Here is a 17054-nt window from a genome sequence, read left to right on the forward strand (position 1 = left end):
AAATTAAAATAAGAGAGACGAAAAACAGTATGGTAAGTAATTGCTTGCCTTGAAGACAATTAACTGGTCTGCCAATTGTAGAGTTGGTGTAGGCTAAATAAAATAAGTTTCATTGGAGAGGTGAGAAGGAGCAGTTTCTTCAGAACACAGCAGAACACAGACACAGATTCCTATGAGTAAGACAGGCTGTCTTTCTCAGGTTTCAGAAATGTGTGGACCTTCTTGCTTGGCAACATCACGGATGATGGCAGCATTGATTTGATTTGAATTCCAATAATTTTGAATTCATTTATAGAAATTTGAGAAAGAGTTAGTGTGATTCTCAAAACAGAATTAAGATAATTCAAGGGAAAAACTTACTTCAGTTTTTGCTATGACAAAATAGTTCCTGAACTTCCTTATTGCTTACTCAGGAAGACATCTTAGGCAAGAAGTGAAGAAGAAAGTGAAGAGCACAAACATAATCAAATTTGGAAACCTGAAATTTTTTATTATATAAATTATTTGTTTTACTTTCTTTTTATTGTGGTACTTCTTCTTTGTCTTACCCACTGACATTGCAATTCTTGACACACAACTCCATGCTTTAACCAGAAACCGAGATTTTACAGCTTTTACTTCCTTAATAGCATCCGATAGCTCAAGACTTGTCTAGATTACAAATCACAGAAGAGAAAATTAAGTTTTAACTCAATATGTGCAAATACTAAAAACAAGGTCAGTTGAATTGTCTCAACATTGTCTTGGCAACACCACACTCACAATATGGCCACCCTGATACGGCCTTCACCCGATAAACCAACCCTTATTACTAATTCTGTAATGCATAATAAAAGGAGATACCTCACAATCGAAACCCAACATTTATCTTTATTCAATTCAACTAAAAGTGATCATTGATCATACGGATTCGTTTGTCCACCATCTACAAGATCAACAGCAGACTGAATTGAAAATTCCTAATTATTGAATAACAGTGTTGCCACACTCTACTAAAGCAGAACTCATGAGTCTCACGATTCACGAAGCAGGGACAGGACATGAATTAAATGATAGGCCGATAGGAACATGAAGTCGTGAAATCAGTCATATTTACTAAAATCATGGTTAGGCTTTTGTATTTTTAAATTTTACCGATACTCGGGATTCTACATATGCTCACATATTTAAAAAAAGAAAATTAATAACTGTAATCCCGGCAAATTACTAGAAAACTTTATTAAAATGAATTAAAGGCGACAATCGCATGCCGATTGTAATTTGAAAGACTCGACATAGACACCACGAACCGGATTGCACGGGTCGAAGGCTAGCAGTTTTCGGGTAGAATACTTTTGATGACAATACGCGGAACGGGATGATATGTTGTGTCGACATGGAACATTTGGATGAGAACAGATAGCAATTTCTTCCCGCTGAAATATATCATTGGTATCTTGAACGATAACTAGCCAATCTCTGTCAATGTTGCGCAATCGCAGTGGTTTGACGAGAAGATTTGTAGTTTGACAGCCAGTATCTTTTTTCTTGATTGCTCGCCTTCTGTTCGTAATTGTTTTGTTGATAAACTTCTTAACTGATTCAGATTCATCAATGGTCGTCTGCATTTTAGGATAATTGATTAAAATGTTACAATTAAAAAAGCTATTGCGAGTACCTGAATGTCGTCCATCGGATAGTCATAGTCGTTTATGCAAAAGCCAAACTTTTTGTCGATGCACGGAGGTGGAGCTTTTGGGTTACAAAACGGAACGGGTTGAGTGCTTGAAACAATAATAGCTGAGGCAGTCGAGAAGCAGAGAAAGACAACCTGTAGGATGAAAATTATAAGAGATATTTCCCCTCAATTTTACTTGACTGACATATTCTGAAAAGTTACCAAGATGAGATTCATTTTGTAGACTACAACTAGATTAGATCACCTACAGCACTTTTAGACTTTAGAGTAGAAAACGTACTTGTCTGCTAACTCTCAACAAATAATGAGTTGGGCTAGATTGAAGGCGAGCTTATATAGTAGCAGCGCAATTTCTTTTTGAGTAATTGCCCTGACAACCACAATGACATTAAGGGGGGGGACGTGAAGGAGTTCAAACCCAACCCATATAGATTCATTAGATTGCCATACAATCGCACATTCAGTTGTCTACTTCGGTCTACTTTCCCATTAATTACATAATTAACCCATTCGTAAATCGTAACGTCGTTAATTATTCTATTATTTTTAAAGAAACCAGTAAACCAGATCAGGGCCAGTGAAAGAATAAAATTCGATTCGCTTTAATCCTTTGATTTTACTGTTTCACAAAGTGAATGATAATCATAATTGATTTTGCACCAAGTAATTCAATGTGATTTAATTTCAATCAGTGGTAACATCACCTTGCATAATATGAGTGCATAATAGTCTTCATTGATTCAAAATAATCTTTAAATTAATTCTACAAAACAACTTCCGGTTCTTTTGCAGTTCATAAAAGATAGGACTCTTTTCAAACATTTACCGTTGCTTATTTCTAGTTGTGTTTATACTTTATAGGTGAAAAGCTCCAACGACGCATCCGCACGATCCAGGCAACTTGAATTTTTCAATTGCGAAAGGGAAAGCGTAGTCTAGTGGGTTGTAGACCAAGAAGCGATGGAAAATATTTTTCTGAACGCATTTGGAATCGTAGCAGGACGGGACCAAGGGGCAAGTGGTTCCCACGACCACGTCGCATTCTTCAATTCGAGCAGTTTGCGTGTACTTGACGCCGTAAGACTCGACGCCGTTGACGATGGTCCGCCACTTGCCGTCGACGTTGATGGCCCGGAAAGGACGGACGTAGTCGGTGGAACTCGGGCAAAGGTAAACCTCGTCGCTCAATTTATCCAGTCCGTCGACAGAGTTCTCAGTGTTGGCCAGTTTGTCCTTGTAGAAAGCCACGACGGCCTGGTAGTGTTGGTCCAGGGCTTGTTGCACTTCGTGTTGAGGATACTCAGAGTCTTCCAGGCACCAGGACTTGGTTGTGTTTTTGGCGCAGTTCGGAATTTCGACGTACTTTGGCTGGGCACCGTAGGGAGGAGGAGCTTTGTAGTTGCTGGGCTCAGGATCGGAGAAAACGCCAATCACCATCAGCGAAGCAAAAATCTATTTAAAAAAAGATGAAATGAAATAAAATAATTGAATTAATGCTGTCAGTTTTGCAAGTCTTTAACAAGAAATAATCAATTACAAAAGTTGTTCAAACTTACCATAAATTTGATAGACATAATTATGCTGAAAAATATCGAAGAGTACTTCTCTTCAACCGACGGGGTTTCTGTTCGAGAAATGTTTGTGTTATTAATATTTGCACCTGCACTTTATATACCTTTCAAATGTAGCTCCTACAATTGTCGGAATCACTTTCCTTTCCAGCCGACTGGATATAGTTTCATCAAGCGAGATGTTGAGGTTGTGGCGGTTTCTTCCAAAATAAAACTTTATCCAAAACAGCGCCGCGGTGGGTCCCCAAAGTGAAAATGAATGAAGTAAGAAATGGAGGCAACCAGTATCAATATTCACAGTTTCCTCCGACTAAACAACCACAATGAAAGTGAACATCATCTGACTGCTGGAACAGAACAACCACCTGAAATGTTTGTTGGGTAACATGAAAGCCTCAAAGTTGAGATATTGTATTATTGGTGACTGCTGAAGAGATGAAAACGTATAAAACCCTTTCCCTCATAGAAATTTGATATCAGTCGAGAGCTGACAATCATCAATTCCAGTTTGTGAGCTAGAAAAAATTCTTCAATACCTGAAAATGAAAATTGCTCTTGTAAGTACTCAAAAGAGGAATTTTAAAAAGATAAAACTAATTAACTATTGAAACTATTCCTGTCTGTCTAGTTATGCCTGGCTTCCGTGATGATGGGTGTTTTTGCCGAACCGGAACCGGAAGCCGAAGCTGCTTTCGATCCCACAAACTACCCAAAGTCGTCGTACCCAGCGGATTATGTCAAAAAGTACACTGGCGAAAATGATTATTGCCATCCACGAAAGGCACCAACCTGCTCGAAAAACGGAACCCTCACATTTTGTGTCAAAGACCCTGAATATCCGGGAAAAGAAGTTAAGGTAGGCAACACATTTCGTAAATCATACAAAAGTTAATCCCAAGAAATTTACATCAACATTGTGTTTGTTGTCCAGTACGCCATCGATTACGACCCGTTGGTGCTGAAGAAATACGCAGATGTTGCCGATCAATCGGCCGACAATTTGGTCGATGGACTGACCTCCTTGTCGGAGAAACATTTCGACTATTCCGAATACCACGGCACGACCTTTGAGAAGGGCAACTGGGTTGGTGGTAAAGGATACATCTGCCCTAGCGATGTCGTTTATGCTCGTCCACTCCGCGCAGTGAATGTCGATGGAGAATGGCGGGTCATCGTCCAGGACATCACCTGGCCCGGATACACCCAAACCCATCGCGTCGAAAAATGTTTGTTCCCCGGTGCATCTTGTCGCACCTTGGCCCCTTGTTTCGGCAGCAAATGTCTGCAAAAATACGTTTACCAGCGGATGCTTTCCTTCGATCCTTGCGATCCTCAGAAGGGAATCTTTATCGACATCTACAAGTTGCCATCAGCCTGTTCTTGCCACATTCCAAGAAAACTTTAAGGAAACAATGAAGACTTTGAGATTAAATTACATCAAACTTACATTCTATGAAACATGTACATCTCATATTTACACATTTGTGCAGTTGCGATAAACTTCATTCACTGCAATTGATCTTGGTCTAGATTTTAAAACAATATAAATTACTCAAAAACTAATTTGCTATGATTGCCAGCCTGTCTATATATCCGTCTAACTATATTTCAACTTGGGATGTGATAGGACTGTTCCTTTCACTGCAATACCTATCGTAAGACAAAATGTTTATTAGGCAAACCTGACAGAACTTCACTTAGGCTACTTTTATATTCAAGAAATACAAATGGACATGTAGCTTACCAAAGTGTCACAGAAGATGAAGTCGAGATTCCCCACATGAGAGATGTAAATCCAATAACAACAGCATGATGAAATCACTTATCCCTAAATGCTTTAATTCCATCTAAACTACTGCACAGAAAACAAAGAAACGAAAATCGTAATGTATCCACAATTGCACACGCACACAAACGCAAATGATTTATTACCAATTCTTTCTTTCTTCTTTCTCAAAGTGGAATTTTCTATTTAATAAACCCATTCGGCCATTCCTTTTCACATGGTTACATTTTTATGCGAATCGTCTGCTGTATTGATATTTGTTATTGCGCAATGCACGATTGGAATGAATGATCGATAATTAAAAAATTACGTGTATTTTCTTTTAGTTTAGATAATAGAATAATTTGGGTTATCTACCATTTTAATCACGAAAAACCGTTAAAGAGAAAGTAATTGAAGTATAAGACTAGAAGTAAGAGATAGATGTTCAAAAAAAACAACTCGAGGCAGTTTCACATTTTAAAAAACAATCATAAAAATATGAAGAATAAAACATTAAAAGCTGGGAGGACATTTGGGGCAAATATTCACATTAAAAAAATATATATTTAAAAATGAAAAATTACTTGGCGCGTATAAGGAAAGGGAGGATTTTTTCGCTCACATATTTCAACCGCTGTAGCAAATCGTTTGAGGAAATGTATTGAGCTAGAGAAGTTAGCCGAAATGTTCGGAAATTTTTATCTCTATCGATTACTGAAACGGCTCTCATCAACGGACAAAGAATAATTTCGTTTGTTATGACGGATTGCTAATTTAGTGGCATCAATAAAATATATTCGCGTTGATGGGAGCCGTTTCAGTAATCGATGAACATAAAAATTTCCGAACATTTCGGCTAACTTCTCTAGCTCAATACGGTTCCTCAAAAGATTTGCTACAGCGGTTGAAATATGTGAGCGAAAAAATCCTCCCTTTCCTTTTACGCGCCAAGCGTTTCATAATCGATAAAGAAAAAATTTTCCGAACATTTCGGCTTCTTTCCATCGACGTGCAATAACAGCTGGGTGAGATCTTTAAAAAGAACACCGATCGTGTCGTCACTCAACTGATAACCAATGCCGAAAATGAAGTCCGGCCCATTTAGAAACCCACACCATTGGAATGGCAGCAGGGTCTTCGGCCTCATCTAAAAGATGAAATAAAGTTTCTATGAAATTAGTTGACTACTTCAGAGGAATTAGAAAAAAATCGTACCCATGAGGAATGGAACTCTCTCGTTGGGTTTCGAGGTTAACAGTTTCAAAAGTTGCTGCTCCAAGTCACGGAGCAGTTGCTGAAGCGATGGGCCTGATGGAACGGCCGGAAGTGGTGCGTCGGCAGTGGCTGGTGGGTTAACTGGTTCGGCCTTGCCACCTTGTATTTTAATTGAATTAACATCCCGTTTTAGATCGCCAAGAGGTCGACGGACGTCAATAACACCGATGTTGAGGCGAGGATCGAGTCGCGGTGGCATAGTCAAGCAGGACAAAGACAGGCGCGAAGGCATGTAACCTTGAGTAATGAAGTCGTCGCTCAAACATTGATCCACGGTTGGTCTGTTTAGAAGGAAAATCACAAATTTAATGATAACTAACACCATGCAAAATGCAAGTAATAATTTAACTGACCGGCTGCTAGGATCTGCCTGAATCTTTTTAAAGATGAGTTTTTGGACTTTAATGAGAGGGATCATGAGACTTGTGCTTTAAGATTTTGCTGTAAATATATTCTTCAATGACCCTGTTTCTAACGAGGAAGGATGCCCAACCAATAAAGTATACATCTAGGGATTGCAAAGAAAGTAAATAAAAATCTCAACATGTGTGTTTAACATGCAACTTACAAAATGCAGCCCACAGACCAGATATCCACTTCAAAACTGATCTTGTTTGCACAAGACTTCGAGTGCAATGTAGTTGGGAGTTCCATACAGAGCCCTATCCAAATTAAAGAAGATAAAACATTAGGCAAAGCTAACAAACAGTGAGCACAAAGAGGTCAATCTTACTTTCTCCTTTCACCATCAAAATCTAACTTTGTTGCAAGGCCAAAGTCTCCAATCTTCAGCTCCAGGCCTTCATTGAGGAAAAGATTATCCATCAAGTTTCAAGTTTCTGTGAATGATCTTGTTTTGTTGGAGACACTTTACACCAAGAAGAAGTTGGTGCATGAAGGAGCGAGTTTCAGGATCAGTGATAACACTTCTTCTTTGATGCAGCTCCATGAGACTCTAAAAAAGTAACACAACATTGTATAAACAAATTCGAAAAACAAATGAAATTGTAGGCCACCTGCTCTTCTTTTGCAAAGCTCCAAAAAAATTGAAGACAAAGTTGCTGTCCTCGAAAAGCTGTGAAATCCAACAATGTGTTTATGGACCAGCCAGGGATGAATAGAAATCTCCTGGGCCATCTTATCCCTCTGGTGCTGTGTTTTCAAAAGCTGCTTGGAAATGATTTTGCCAGCAAAGATCTGGTTGGTAGCGCTGTCTGTGAGCTCATAGCATTTGGCAAACTCACCCTAGTTAATCAATCAAGTACAAAACCATTTGTTAATACAATTTCTACTTTGCTAAGTTGCATTGCTTCAACTCTTCTCTTATTACCTTTCCAAGTAACTGGCCTCTCACGTAACGTATTTTCGTGCCAGGATCAAGAAGAATATCAGGGATGATTTCAGCCTTAATGGAATTCATTTTGAAGTTCGTAATTAAAATCGACACTGATAGAATAAAATAAGATAGGAATTAAAATCGGATATATTGGCAGTTAAAAACTTTCGGACCGACAGCCAGTGAACGTGGTGGCGAATGAGTGGTCACGAAACGTGGTGAAGAAATCAGAAAGATTGAAAGAATTCCATAGACAATAGCAAAGCCGCCATAGCCTACTCTACCTCTTTTTAAGAAAGCCGAAAGGAATGGAATATTGATATTTGTAATTGCGTTCTTTTCCGTTGGCGCTATTGTCTCAATTCCTCTAGCGGATTAAACGCACCTTATGTTATAACAGAATTGAATTTGTAAAATACTTAAATTCAATAATAAAGTTAAATATTAAATAATCGATGAATAAACGCTCGCAATCGTCTTTTTTTCTTCTTAATCTTAAATTTTTAATCTTTCCGACTATCCTGCATTCCTGCTGTCCTACTATCTATATTTAACATGCGTCGCACAAGGCACAAAAAACGCACAATATTTGAATTTTACTGAAGATTGAGCTTTCATATCTTTACTTTCTTCCTTTGATCTAAATAAAGTAGAAATGAAAAAGAATTGGTTTGATTTAATTGAATTACGAATGTGTATTCATCAGACATCAGACTTGACACGTTTTTAAATTCAACACATTTTAATTGTTTTCGATCCAAAAATGTGAATGATCACAGACCACCGTATCCGTAATTGTATCTTTTCGGGGTAAACGGATTTTCAGGTGCTGATGATGGTGGCGGTAGAAACGGAGGGGAGAAATTTTCATTACCATGATGGGGCATCGTGCATGGCAAAATCGGATTCGACCATTCCTTCCGGTTAACGTCCATTTCAACTTTGGTCGGGTTTGCTGGTCCAGTCTGATTTTTATTGGTTTCCACCTGAATTTCATTTAGTTGGGCTTGAAATTCACGAGTTTCCATCTTGCACGCCTCGATTCGGTTTTCCAGTTGCTCGAGTCGAGCCATCATGTTTGGAAAGGAGCCAGGACTCGTCGGTGGAATTACACTGGGCGGAGGTGGGCGGTGATTAACTTCCTGTAGATCTCCAAAATCAATTAAGTCTGCATCTCCAAAATCAATTAGATTCTTTTCTTTATGGGGACTTTCCACTTCATTTTTTTCCCAAAGAAAAGGCAACCAAGATAAAAGGGTCTTTACTTTTTCGTTCATTTTGGCGAATTTTGGATAGACAGCCTGAATTGTAAAACTAGTGATTAGTGCTGCCATTTATATAGACTAGTATACCTCTGTAAACTGTTGGCGTTCATCTTTCAGCACATTGTCTTTAACATTATCAATTCAATTTTTATGCAACAACATTTATTTTGATTTGACAGTAAACTAGGAAATATTTCGCATTATATTCAAAATACTAATTTAAGTTTGAAAAATTATGGAATTATGTATTCAATGATTAAAGTCGATGATAGTTAAACTAATGATTTGATAAACAGTTCCCCTGGCGTAAGTTAAGAGAACTGCGTCATTTTAATCGCCAACCCGTCGAAATCTTAATTAATAAAAACACGAGCAAAAATTTCGTTCATAAATACTTTTGTATTTTGTTTGACAAGAACTCTCAGTGGCTCGCAATCACGACGACAAATGGGAAGAGAGAAAAGAAAAAGGAGTGAAAGGATAGGCTCGGAGGACTGGATAAAAGACAAGTCCAGAGAATACCGAAAACGATCCCTGTGGAGGAGAGGATTTTTGGACGGTTGGCGGTACCGTTTTTATTTGAAGCAGTCCCTCTCGTTAATTTTGTCGTTTCTGGTATTACCTGGAGGTCGTTTGGGAGGTGGGGTCCGATCTTGTTGGGGGGGTTGAATGGAATTTAGGCCTTGACGGCTGGGATGTGGCAGGAGCAAGCCGATGGCAACTTGTAGGTGTCGATGAAGATGCCCTTGTAAGCATCGCACGGGTCGAAGGAGAGCATGCGGTGGACGGTGTGCTTCTGGAGGCACTTGCTCAAGTGGCAAGGGGCCAAGGTGCGGCAAGCGGCTTCGGGGAACAAGCAAGTCTCGGTCCGCTGGGTCTGGGTGTAAGTCGGCCAGGCGATGTCCTGGACGATGACGCGCCACTCACCGGCCGTGTTCTTGGCGCGCAGGGGACGCGAGTAGGCCACCTCGCTGGGGCAGATGAAACCCTCACCACCGACCCAGTTGCCCTGGTCGAACTGCTTGCCGTTGTAGAAAGAATAATCGAATTTCTCCTCTTGTTCCTTGCTGACGCCATCCACCAAATCGTTGGCTGACTGGTCGGCCACGTCGGCGTATTTCTTCAACACTAAAGGATCGTAGTCGATGGCGTACTGATCATTGGCCATCCCCCAATTTCAAAAGGTATTTTTATTGATTGATTGGTTTTTAATTCATTTGAAATTCAATACCTTGACTTCGTAGGTGGGGTATTCCTCGTCGGTCAAACACCAACCGACCGTCGCGTTTTCAGCGCATTTGGGTGCGGCTTTTGGGTCGCAGTACTTGGGGTAAGCGGGGTACGATGGGTATGATGGGTACGATGGGTCTGTGCAGGAAATGATAAAAAATTATTCAAAATAAATTTCTGATTCAGAGTTTCCTTAAGAAATCAGTCTTACAGGCTGGTTTGCTGTACGACGGGTACGACGGATATGCCGGTTGGTAAGAGGGGTACTCTGGCTTGTAGGCTGGTCTTTGTTTTTCAATTGAGAAAGAAAAATCATGTTAATCCTCCAATTTAAAGAATGGATAGGGTTTGAAGAAAGAAATTACCTGTACTGCTCTTCAGCAGCCAAATCTTCAGCCCAGGCGCCGACAGCGCAAAACAACATAATTGCCTGTCAAATTGCATATTGCAATGAGATTAAAACTGTTCATAATTTTGGCTGAGGAGAATAAAGATGGTAACTCACCACTGCAAGAGACATGCCGATGCTTTGATAGGGTATAACAGGAGGTGAAAAAATACAGGAGTAAGAAGGACGTGATATGCGAGCACTGAGAGCCCTTGAAGTGTTCTGTGTTCTTCCACCGACAGTCCGGGTCTTTTATAGTCCAAGTCGTCGGGTCTGACAACGCCCTTCTTACACGCAATGGTCGTCACACAACACCAATGGATGCTAACTGGGCGGTCTCTAGCGTATGCAGGTAGAAATCTTCTCAAAACAGTTTTCCAACTCTCTCCACGGCTCGTCGCCTCCTCAAATGATTATTTCTCGTTCCCCGTCTATTTTACTATTTAGCGCTGTGCCTTGGACCATTCATAACGTCCAAGGCAAATTCACTTTCACTTATCATTAACGAAGCTATGGCCCCTTATACCGTATACAGTGACCGATACGATGACTTGTTCTGCACGTAGTACCGATTAAAAAATATTGAACTTGATACTGACACACTTATTCTACTTCTTGACCGAAAACGTAGCGAAAGCTGTGGAAACTTAAGTGGTCCAACACTCATAGTGTTAAAGCATCAATAAGATTGTCGGCATTTTTCACCCGAAAAAGTGGTTCACGTCGGCTGCTGAAATGAAGACACAATAAAAAGAAAAATGTTAGAAAGTATACTTGTAGTAAAAAAATAATAAATAAATGTTGTGCAGAAATTCACGTAGAATTTATTGGATTCTCGCCGCAGGTTTTTCATTTTTAATACGCAGTTCCCAAATATCACTGATTTTCACTAATAAACTCGATTTAATGGAATTGGACATTTTGTCCTTGATCGATTCGGCAGATGAATTCTCCTTGGCAACTGTACCGCGACGATGCAACCTTAATAAACCATATCGAGTCGATTTGTCAAGGTTATTATTATAAGGGTGTTATTTCAAGTATACGAATCCCCCTTCAATATAATTAGAACTGCGTTCAATGCCATCGTTTTCCATAGATATTGGTCAAGAAAACAATTAACGGATTCACCAGACCGGCAAATTCGCCCAAAAAAGCGGACCCGCTAACTCCCTTAACGATCCGTGATTGCTTCATCGACTTTGAAAAACGATAACGGTCAAATAGTCACAGCCTTCAAAAAATAATGGACCCTTATTCGCATTTGATATTCCATAATAATACACAGCCATATCTAATCCGGGTCTATTATGTACGACTGACAGTTTAACTGCATTATTTCCCACTTGAGGACGTCAAGCGAAATGAATTTGGTCCTTTTTTGCGCATTGGCCGATGAATAGAAATCAGGGCGATGCCACACCTTGTCGTTACACTATTTCTTTCGTTTCATCTTGACATCCTTTTTTGTATCGAGAGCGTTCGCATAAAATGTCTAGTGGATATACTCTTGCGTCAATGAAAGGAAAGAAAAACATGGACACGCCAGCTCATTTATGGATAGAGACTCAGTCAAGCGGAGGTATGAAAATAACGGAAAATAATATAATTCACCGTTGTTGTTGTGTTTAAAAATCCGACCACATGTTGAGCAGGTCCGTTGGCCGGGCTTTCTTCGCAACAACAACAACAACACAATGCACGGATGAATGACCTTGCTCCTGGCTCACGATGGATAGGGAGGAGCACAGCACCGATACTTATTCCGCCGCGCATTCTCTCTCTTGGCTCTTTTCGCTTATTATTTTTTGTTTGTTTCGCTCTCCAATCGTTACAAGCGCGAGGTGCGGTCGTAAATAATGTAAGCGTGGAGAAATTTTAACCGTTTGGACAAGCTCTTCTTAATGGTACCAAACCAAAAAGGCAACACAAACCGCATACAGCAGTAGATTATTAAAGAGACAAGGCAAAAAAATGAATTTCTAGCCCTCCGAAATTCCTCCGGGCGTTATACTTAAAAGAGTTTTATTGCAACCTGCATATTATGTAGTTATAATGACTCTAGGAAGAAAACTATACAGTCCGGGAGAAAATAAAAGAAAATATTTCTTGTTTTTAATAGAAGGTGCAGGCCAAATTGGCCATCTTGTTCCCATAGCCCCGGAGAATTATTTATGCTTATCGAAAGTTGTGCTGTGTTGTGTACATTGTTTTCACCGTCGATAGAGGGTCACGGTTAGAAATGATAACGAGCTAATTTAAGTGCAAGAGAGACCCAACCCCTTTCGCCAATAAATAATTTAGCGCAACCGATTTTTGGTTGTCCAAAAAATAAAATAACAAAACAATGATGACTCCCATGTCGATGAGCAACACGCTGACATCATTAAATATTATACACGGCTGGCTGGGCTACACGTAATGGGCGAGGAGGTGTGGTGCATGCATAAAACTAAACACAACTCACCTACTTCTTATACACATCCAGCAGGGCTTTTAATAGCTCTGTGATCCAACCGAACTTTGACCCACATTTGTGTGTGTTTCTTTCGGTTTTCTATAGTTGGTTCGTTTTCACTTAAATGACGTCCCATACGAAGTCTATATCATTTAGATGATCGGCTCTGTAAGCACTTTCACTTTCGACAATTCCAAGTTCAGCCCCGGGATGGTAATAACGGCAGGTGAGCACGCAACAGCTTAAAAAATTTGTCGTTAATTTATTGCCGTTTGTGCAGCCGTCAAATGACGTAAGGTCGACCGAAATGAAACGCAGTTGAGACATGAACAAGTCATGTGTGATGTCGATTGTCATCAAGCGCTCGCGGTCACGGCCGACACGATTTTCTCCGTCACGCGTGATTGCTCGACTGCTGTCGAAGATGTTCATCCCAGCGACGCCGAGTGAATCACCACAAACCTCGATTACTCCCGCACCAGCAGCTCAAACGGGACATCCGAAAATCACGATCTCATCACATCACAGCCTGCTGGGCATTGTCACGCGTACACATCGTCATCTGTGCAACACTTTCTCGTGTACAACCGGACGACGTAATAATAGAATACTAAATGATTTCATTCTTTCAAAATCGTCGGGACCCTCTCATTTTGAGGTTTAGAAACAAACTCACGTCAGAATCCCAAGGACGGATTATCCCGATCACGAACGATGCTCCTTGCCTCATTTGGTTTCAATCATGTCGATAGGTAAAATCGAGAAAGAAAGAGAAAAGAGATCATCCTATAGCTGCAATGGAAGATTTCACTAAACATTCGACTAAGTCGAACGATGGGCGCTTCGGCCCCGAAAAAGTTGATGTTTTATGTATACGAAAGAACCGCAAGACAATCAACGACGGATGGAATTTGGCTATTTCTAGTCGTCGTCGTTCCGTATAATAAGTTGGTTTCACCATTTAGTAGAATAACGAGGCCCCCCATTGGTTATCCTATATGGCAGCAGCTGCTGCTGTTATCTAAGCGACCAACTCAAATATGCGCGCGCGGGGAAAATGGAAAGTACGAAATCTATAACTGAGCCACGGCAACAGAAAAACGGTACATTCACGCAAGGTTGGAGAAAACAACTGCCTGCTTTATAGTGTCTTCTCGCCAACACACAAGCGAGTCCTATCATTATTGTCATCGCCGATGCATGCGCAATTTAATAGACAAACGATATATGTACGTAGTAGCCTTGTGTGCTGCCTCTACCTTTCGACTCGCTAAACTTTTATACGGTTCATTAAATTTGGCGTGAGAAACTCGCATTAGAATTTTATATCCGAGGAGTAGTAGCAGCTATATACTATAGTTAATATAAGTCATTGATAAAGATCTATCAGCGCTGCGCCCAGTTGACTGCTGGGCCTCGGCGGATGGAATTAAAAATCAGAAAAAAACTTTCCCTTTCATCTTTTTATTGTTTAAGTTTCCACTCCACCCAAAAAGATAATCCCGGGAGATGCAAGGGCAACATGCTGGACAAAAGCGACGGTGGAAGACAATGAAATCGCATCACACACATGTCTGTTGTTGTTGCTGCTACAAATATCACAGGTCTTAAAAAACATGAATTGTCCATCGGCGACGAGCCGTGACTGAAGGATCGTTAAAATGTTCCCCCCGGAGTCATAAACTGGAGTAGCACTATTCATAAAAGCGTCGTATAAATATTCCCGGCCCCACATCATTATCGTTCTACATTAGACGAGCGCAATTGCGGATGCCTGGGAAAGCTGTTTTCTCATCTTTTGTTACATAAAATAATGGAGCGATAAAAAAAGACACACACGCAAAGACGATAGCCAAAAGCTATTCGTAATAACAACCGGACAGAATCTGAAGCGAGGAGGCCGTGCAGGAATATTAAATTTGTCCGACCTTTATGCCTGGGGGATCCGGCCAGGCATCCATCTACAAGTGCTTCCATCCATCCGTTGAAAAAGCTGAATCCACCAGCCGGAATAGAAAAAGGGCGTCATCGTGAATAACCCCTACTCACAAGGGGCAGAAGAGATCCGTAACTCGACCGACATCAAAAGTTTCTTCAATCAAGATGGATGCTGAAAATTTAAATGAAAAATGAAAAAAGGTTACGAAAAATGTTGACAGAATCAGAAACAACAATAAATAAGGAAAAGTTGGAAATGAGATAGAAAACCAAAAACAGAAGAATTAAAGGTTTCCATGTAGTAATGCACTTATGCAAGTCATGCATCATTAAAATATCTACCATCACAGGTTAATACGGGTTAATAAAACTAACGAAAATCATTACCCAAGCCTGACCAAAGTGATGATACTGAGATTGCTGCTGATGACTGGTCAATGCCAGCACAAGCAAAACTTGCATAATTTGTGGTTATAATTGCCGGCTCAAGCTACTGAAAATGAAACAGGGGGCTCACAGCAAATGAAGGCTCAAATCTTCACAAACGAAAAGGTTACATGGTGCAAAAATGAAAACAAACTGCCATGCATTGACGGTGCTAACATGATAAATGCTGATAAATAACTCATTTTCACAAATTTGGAAAAGGTTTCTCTTCTTTTTATAAAAGCTCTCATAATCATTAAATTTATATTCTTAGTTTTATTTATTACCTGCTAAACAGCATGGATTGGAGGCATGAACCAGTGGACTGGAGCCGCGACACCAGAGTTCACACGACGATCATATTTAAGTAGGCCTAATTTTATTTGTTTTGCTATTTTTCGTGAAGCCACATATGTTTCCAAAAAGAAAAGGGGGTCGTTCTGTTTCTTTTGTAATCTTAAACTTTATCTCTTTTTGACTTTTTCGAAATTTTTACAAACAAAGCAAGAGCAGACGAAAAGTAAAATTTAGAAAAACGATAGAAATAGAAAAATCTTTCAGCTTATCGATTAATTATTTAATTAATTATTTTGCCTACCAATCAGCGTAACAATTACGCAATCCAAGAGGGAATAATGTTGAGGCTTCACGAAAATTGCCATGATCTGAATTTATTAAATTCATTTTAACGGGGCCTTCAAAAGTAATATACGGACCATTTATTCCGCACGATTTATCACGGTGTCGAGAATAGCTATAGATGAAAGAAATAGATCTATAAAACGGTCGTCAATCGCGTAGTTAAACAGCGCCAATCAAGCGTTACTTTTTTCCAATAGTTTCCAAACGTAATAAAAACCAAATTACATCACCTTCTCCGATTGGCTGATTGTAAGGCAATCGGGCGAGTTGTATAGTATCTTACGCCATGGATAATAAACACGGCAGAGTATTGGTGCAACAATGTCAACCAGACTGAGAATTCCCCGGAAAGTTTTATGGACGTCTAGTAATACTTTATTGTATTTGTATTATAGTATAACACAATAATACGAAAAGACTTCTACGATTCATTTGCTATTGCTGACATTGAATCAATATACTTTTTTATACAAAGTTTGTCATCTTGAACGAAGAATTTAGGTTATCCGCACATTTGGATAAATTCTCCCACGAATTGTATGAAATACTATATACTGCTGGGAGTATAGAACATCGTGTAACGAGGAGAAACTTGGTGATGGCGAAATGGACGTCCAAAATGCAAACCGCCGTGAAGTGATTTGCTTGCAAATCAAAATCGCTTTCACCTATTCATTGGATTTGGGTGACGTCAAGGTCGTGGCGATAAGAATTGATGACGTCCTTTGTGTACGGTGGGATGAGCAAATCATCTACTACTACTACTATTATATGCCCCCCTATAGGGTCCGCCCCGTCCATAGACGGTCTCCGGTTATGACATCGTGATTTCACGGCGCATCGTAAAATGCAAATATTATACAACGGCGAGATGACAGACGATGCGCATCACGGTCACAGCTCAACAGGAGGTCGGTCAGGACTCAGGAGAAATTTCTCCGTTGCCATTAATGACCAGCTTTCTATACACTGTTGGCATTCGCTTAGCGTCTTCCTCATTTGAATAGGAATTAGCAACGGTTGTCTTTAAATCATAGGATGGCTGGCAGACAGATACGACGACGTCAGATAACAAATGG

At 40.0% G+C, this 17054-nt stretch overlaps 3 protein-coding genes and 3 long non-coding RNA genes across 10 annotated transcripts; 1 reads left to right on the forward strand and 5 right to left on the reverse strand.

The window, feature by feature from the left end:
• Positions 1–50: 50 nt before the first annotated feature.
• On the reverse strand, positions 51–853 carry LOC124350887. 2 transcript variants are annotated; one of them, XR_006921243.1, is made up of 4 exons: positions 763–853; positions 549–651; positions 361–478; positions 51–221 (listed from the first exon to the last, which is right to left on the reverse strand). It is a non-coding gene; the product is annotated as an uncharacterized LOC124350887 (long non-coding RNA). The 2 variants fall into 2 exon arrangements; XR_006921242.1 differs by having other exon boundaries at positions 549–837.
• Positions 854–1101: 248 nt separating this feature from the next.
• LOC124350789 (protein spaetzle-like) lies at positions 1102–3701 on the reverse strand. 4 transcript variants are annotated; one of them, XR_006921112.1, is made up of 6 exons: positions 3615–3701; positions 3374–3559; positions 3235–3302; positions 2505–3130; positions 1658–1810; positions 1102–1601 (listed from the first exon to the last, which is right to left on the reverse strand). XR_006921112.1 is itself a non-coding variant. In XM_046801618.1 (3 exons), exons 1-3 carry the CDS (start codon positions 1892–1894, stop codon positions 1230–1232), a joined length of 540 nt encoding a protein of 179 aa, XP_046657574.1. In that variant the 5' UTR covers positions 1895–2002; the 3' UTR covers positions 1102–1229. The 4 variants fall into 4 exon arrangements, 2 of the variants coding, with proteins under 2 accessions (XP_046657574.1, XP_046657573.1); XR_006921111.1 differs by having other exon boundaries at positions 3354–3670; XM_046801618.1 differs by lacking the exons at positions 2505–3130; positions 3235–3302; positions 3374–3559; positions 3615–3701 and adding an exon at positions 1880–2002.
• A 12-nt stretch (positions 3702–3713) lies between these two features.
• LOC124350750 (neurotrophin 1-like) lies at positions 3714–4802 on the forward strand. Its single transcript, XM_046801577.1, has 3 exons — positions 3714–3806; positions 3878–4105; positions 4181–4802. Exons 1-3 carry the CDS (start codon positions 3792–3794, stop codon positions 4652–4654), a joined length of 717 nt encoding a protein of 238 aa, XP_046657533.1. The 5' UTR covers positions 3714–3791; the 3' UTR covers positions 4655–4802.
• On the reverse strand, positions 4592–7874 carry LOC124350843. Its single transcript, XR_006921148.1, has 9 exons — positions 7623–7874; positions 7309–7537; positions 7026–7247; positions 6861–6954; positions 6646–6800; positions 6233–6573; positions 4994–6164; positions 4697–4899; positions 4592–4623 (listed from the first exon to the last, which is right to left on the reverse strand). It is a non-coding gene; the product is annotated as an uncharacterized LOC124350843 (long non-coding RNA).
• A 1398-nt stretch (positions 7875–9272) lies between these two features.
• On the reverse strand, positions 9273–10757 carry LOC124350742 (neurotrophin 1-like). Its single transcript, XM_046801570.1, has 5 exons — positions 10629–10757; positions 10489–10553; positions 10335–10408; positions 10125–10261; positions 9273–10046 (listed from the first exon to the last, which is right to left on the reverse strand). The coding sequence occupies exons 1-5, from the start codon at positions 10641–10643 to the stop codon at positions 9570–9572; spliced, it is 768 nt and encodes a 255-aa protein (XP_046657526.1). The 5' UTR covers positions 10644–10757; the 3' UTR covers positions 9273–9569.
• A 498-nt stretch (positions 10758–11255) lies between these two features.
• Positions 11256–15820, reverse strand: LOC124350897. Its single transcript, XR_006921255.1, has 3 exons — positions 15621–15820; positions 15295–15443; positions 11256–15079 (listed from the first exon to the last, which is right to left on the reverse strand). It is a non-coding gene; the product is annotated as an uncharacterized LOC124350897 (long non-coding RNA).
• Positions 15821–17054: the final 1234 nt, after the last annotated feature.

Source organism: Daphnia pulicaria, chromosome 7 (genome assembly GCF_021234035.1).
Source record: "Daphnia pulicaria isolate SC F1-1A chromosome 7, SC_F0-13Bv2, whole genome shotgun sequence".
Classification (NCBI taxonomy): domain Eukaryota; kingdom Metazoa; phylum Arthropoda; class Branchiopoda; order Diplostraca; family Daphniidae; genus Daphnia; species Daphnia pulicaria.

Excerpts from the sequence above, each read along its gene's own strand:
- LOC124350750 (XM_046801577.1), top strand. Across the intron at positions 4,106-4,180 it reads ATCCGGGAAAAGAAGTTAAG|TACGCCATCGATTACGACCC; the intron begins GTAGGCAACACA and ends TTTGTTGTCCAG.
- LOC124350742 (XM_046801570.1), bottom strand. Across the intron at positions 10,409-10,488 it reads GCTGCTGAAGAGCAGTACAG|ACCAGCCTACAAGCCAGAGT; the intron begins GTAATTTCTTTC and ends TGAAAAACAAAG. Across the intron at positions 10,262-10,334 it reads GTCGTACAGCAAACCAGCCT|ACCCATCGTACCCATCATAC; the intron begins GTAAGACTGATT and ends TTTCCTGCACAG.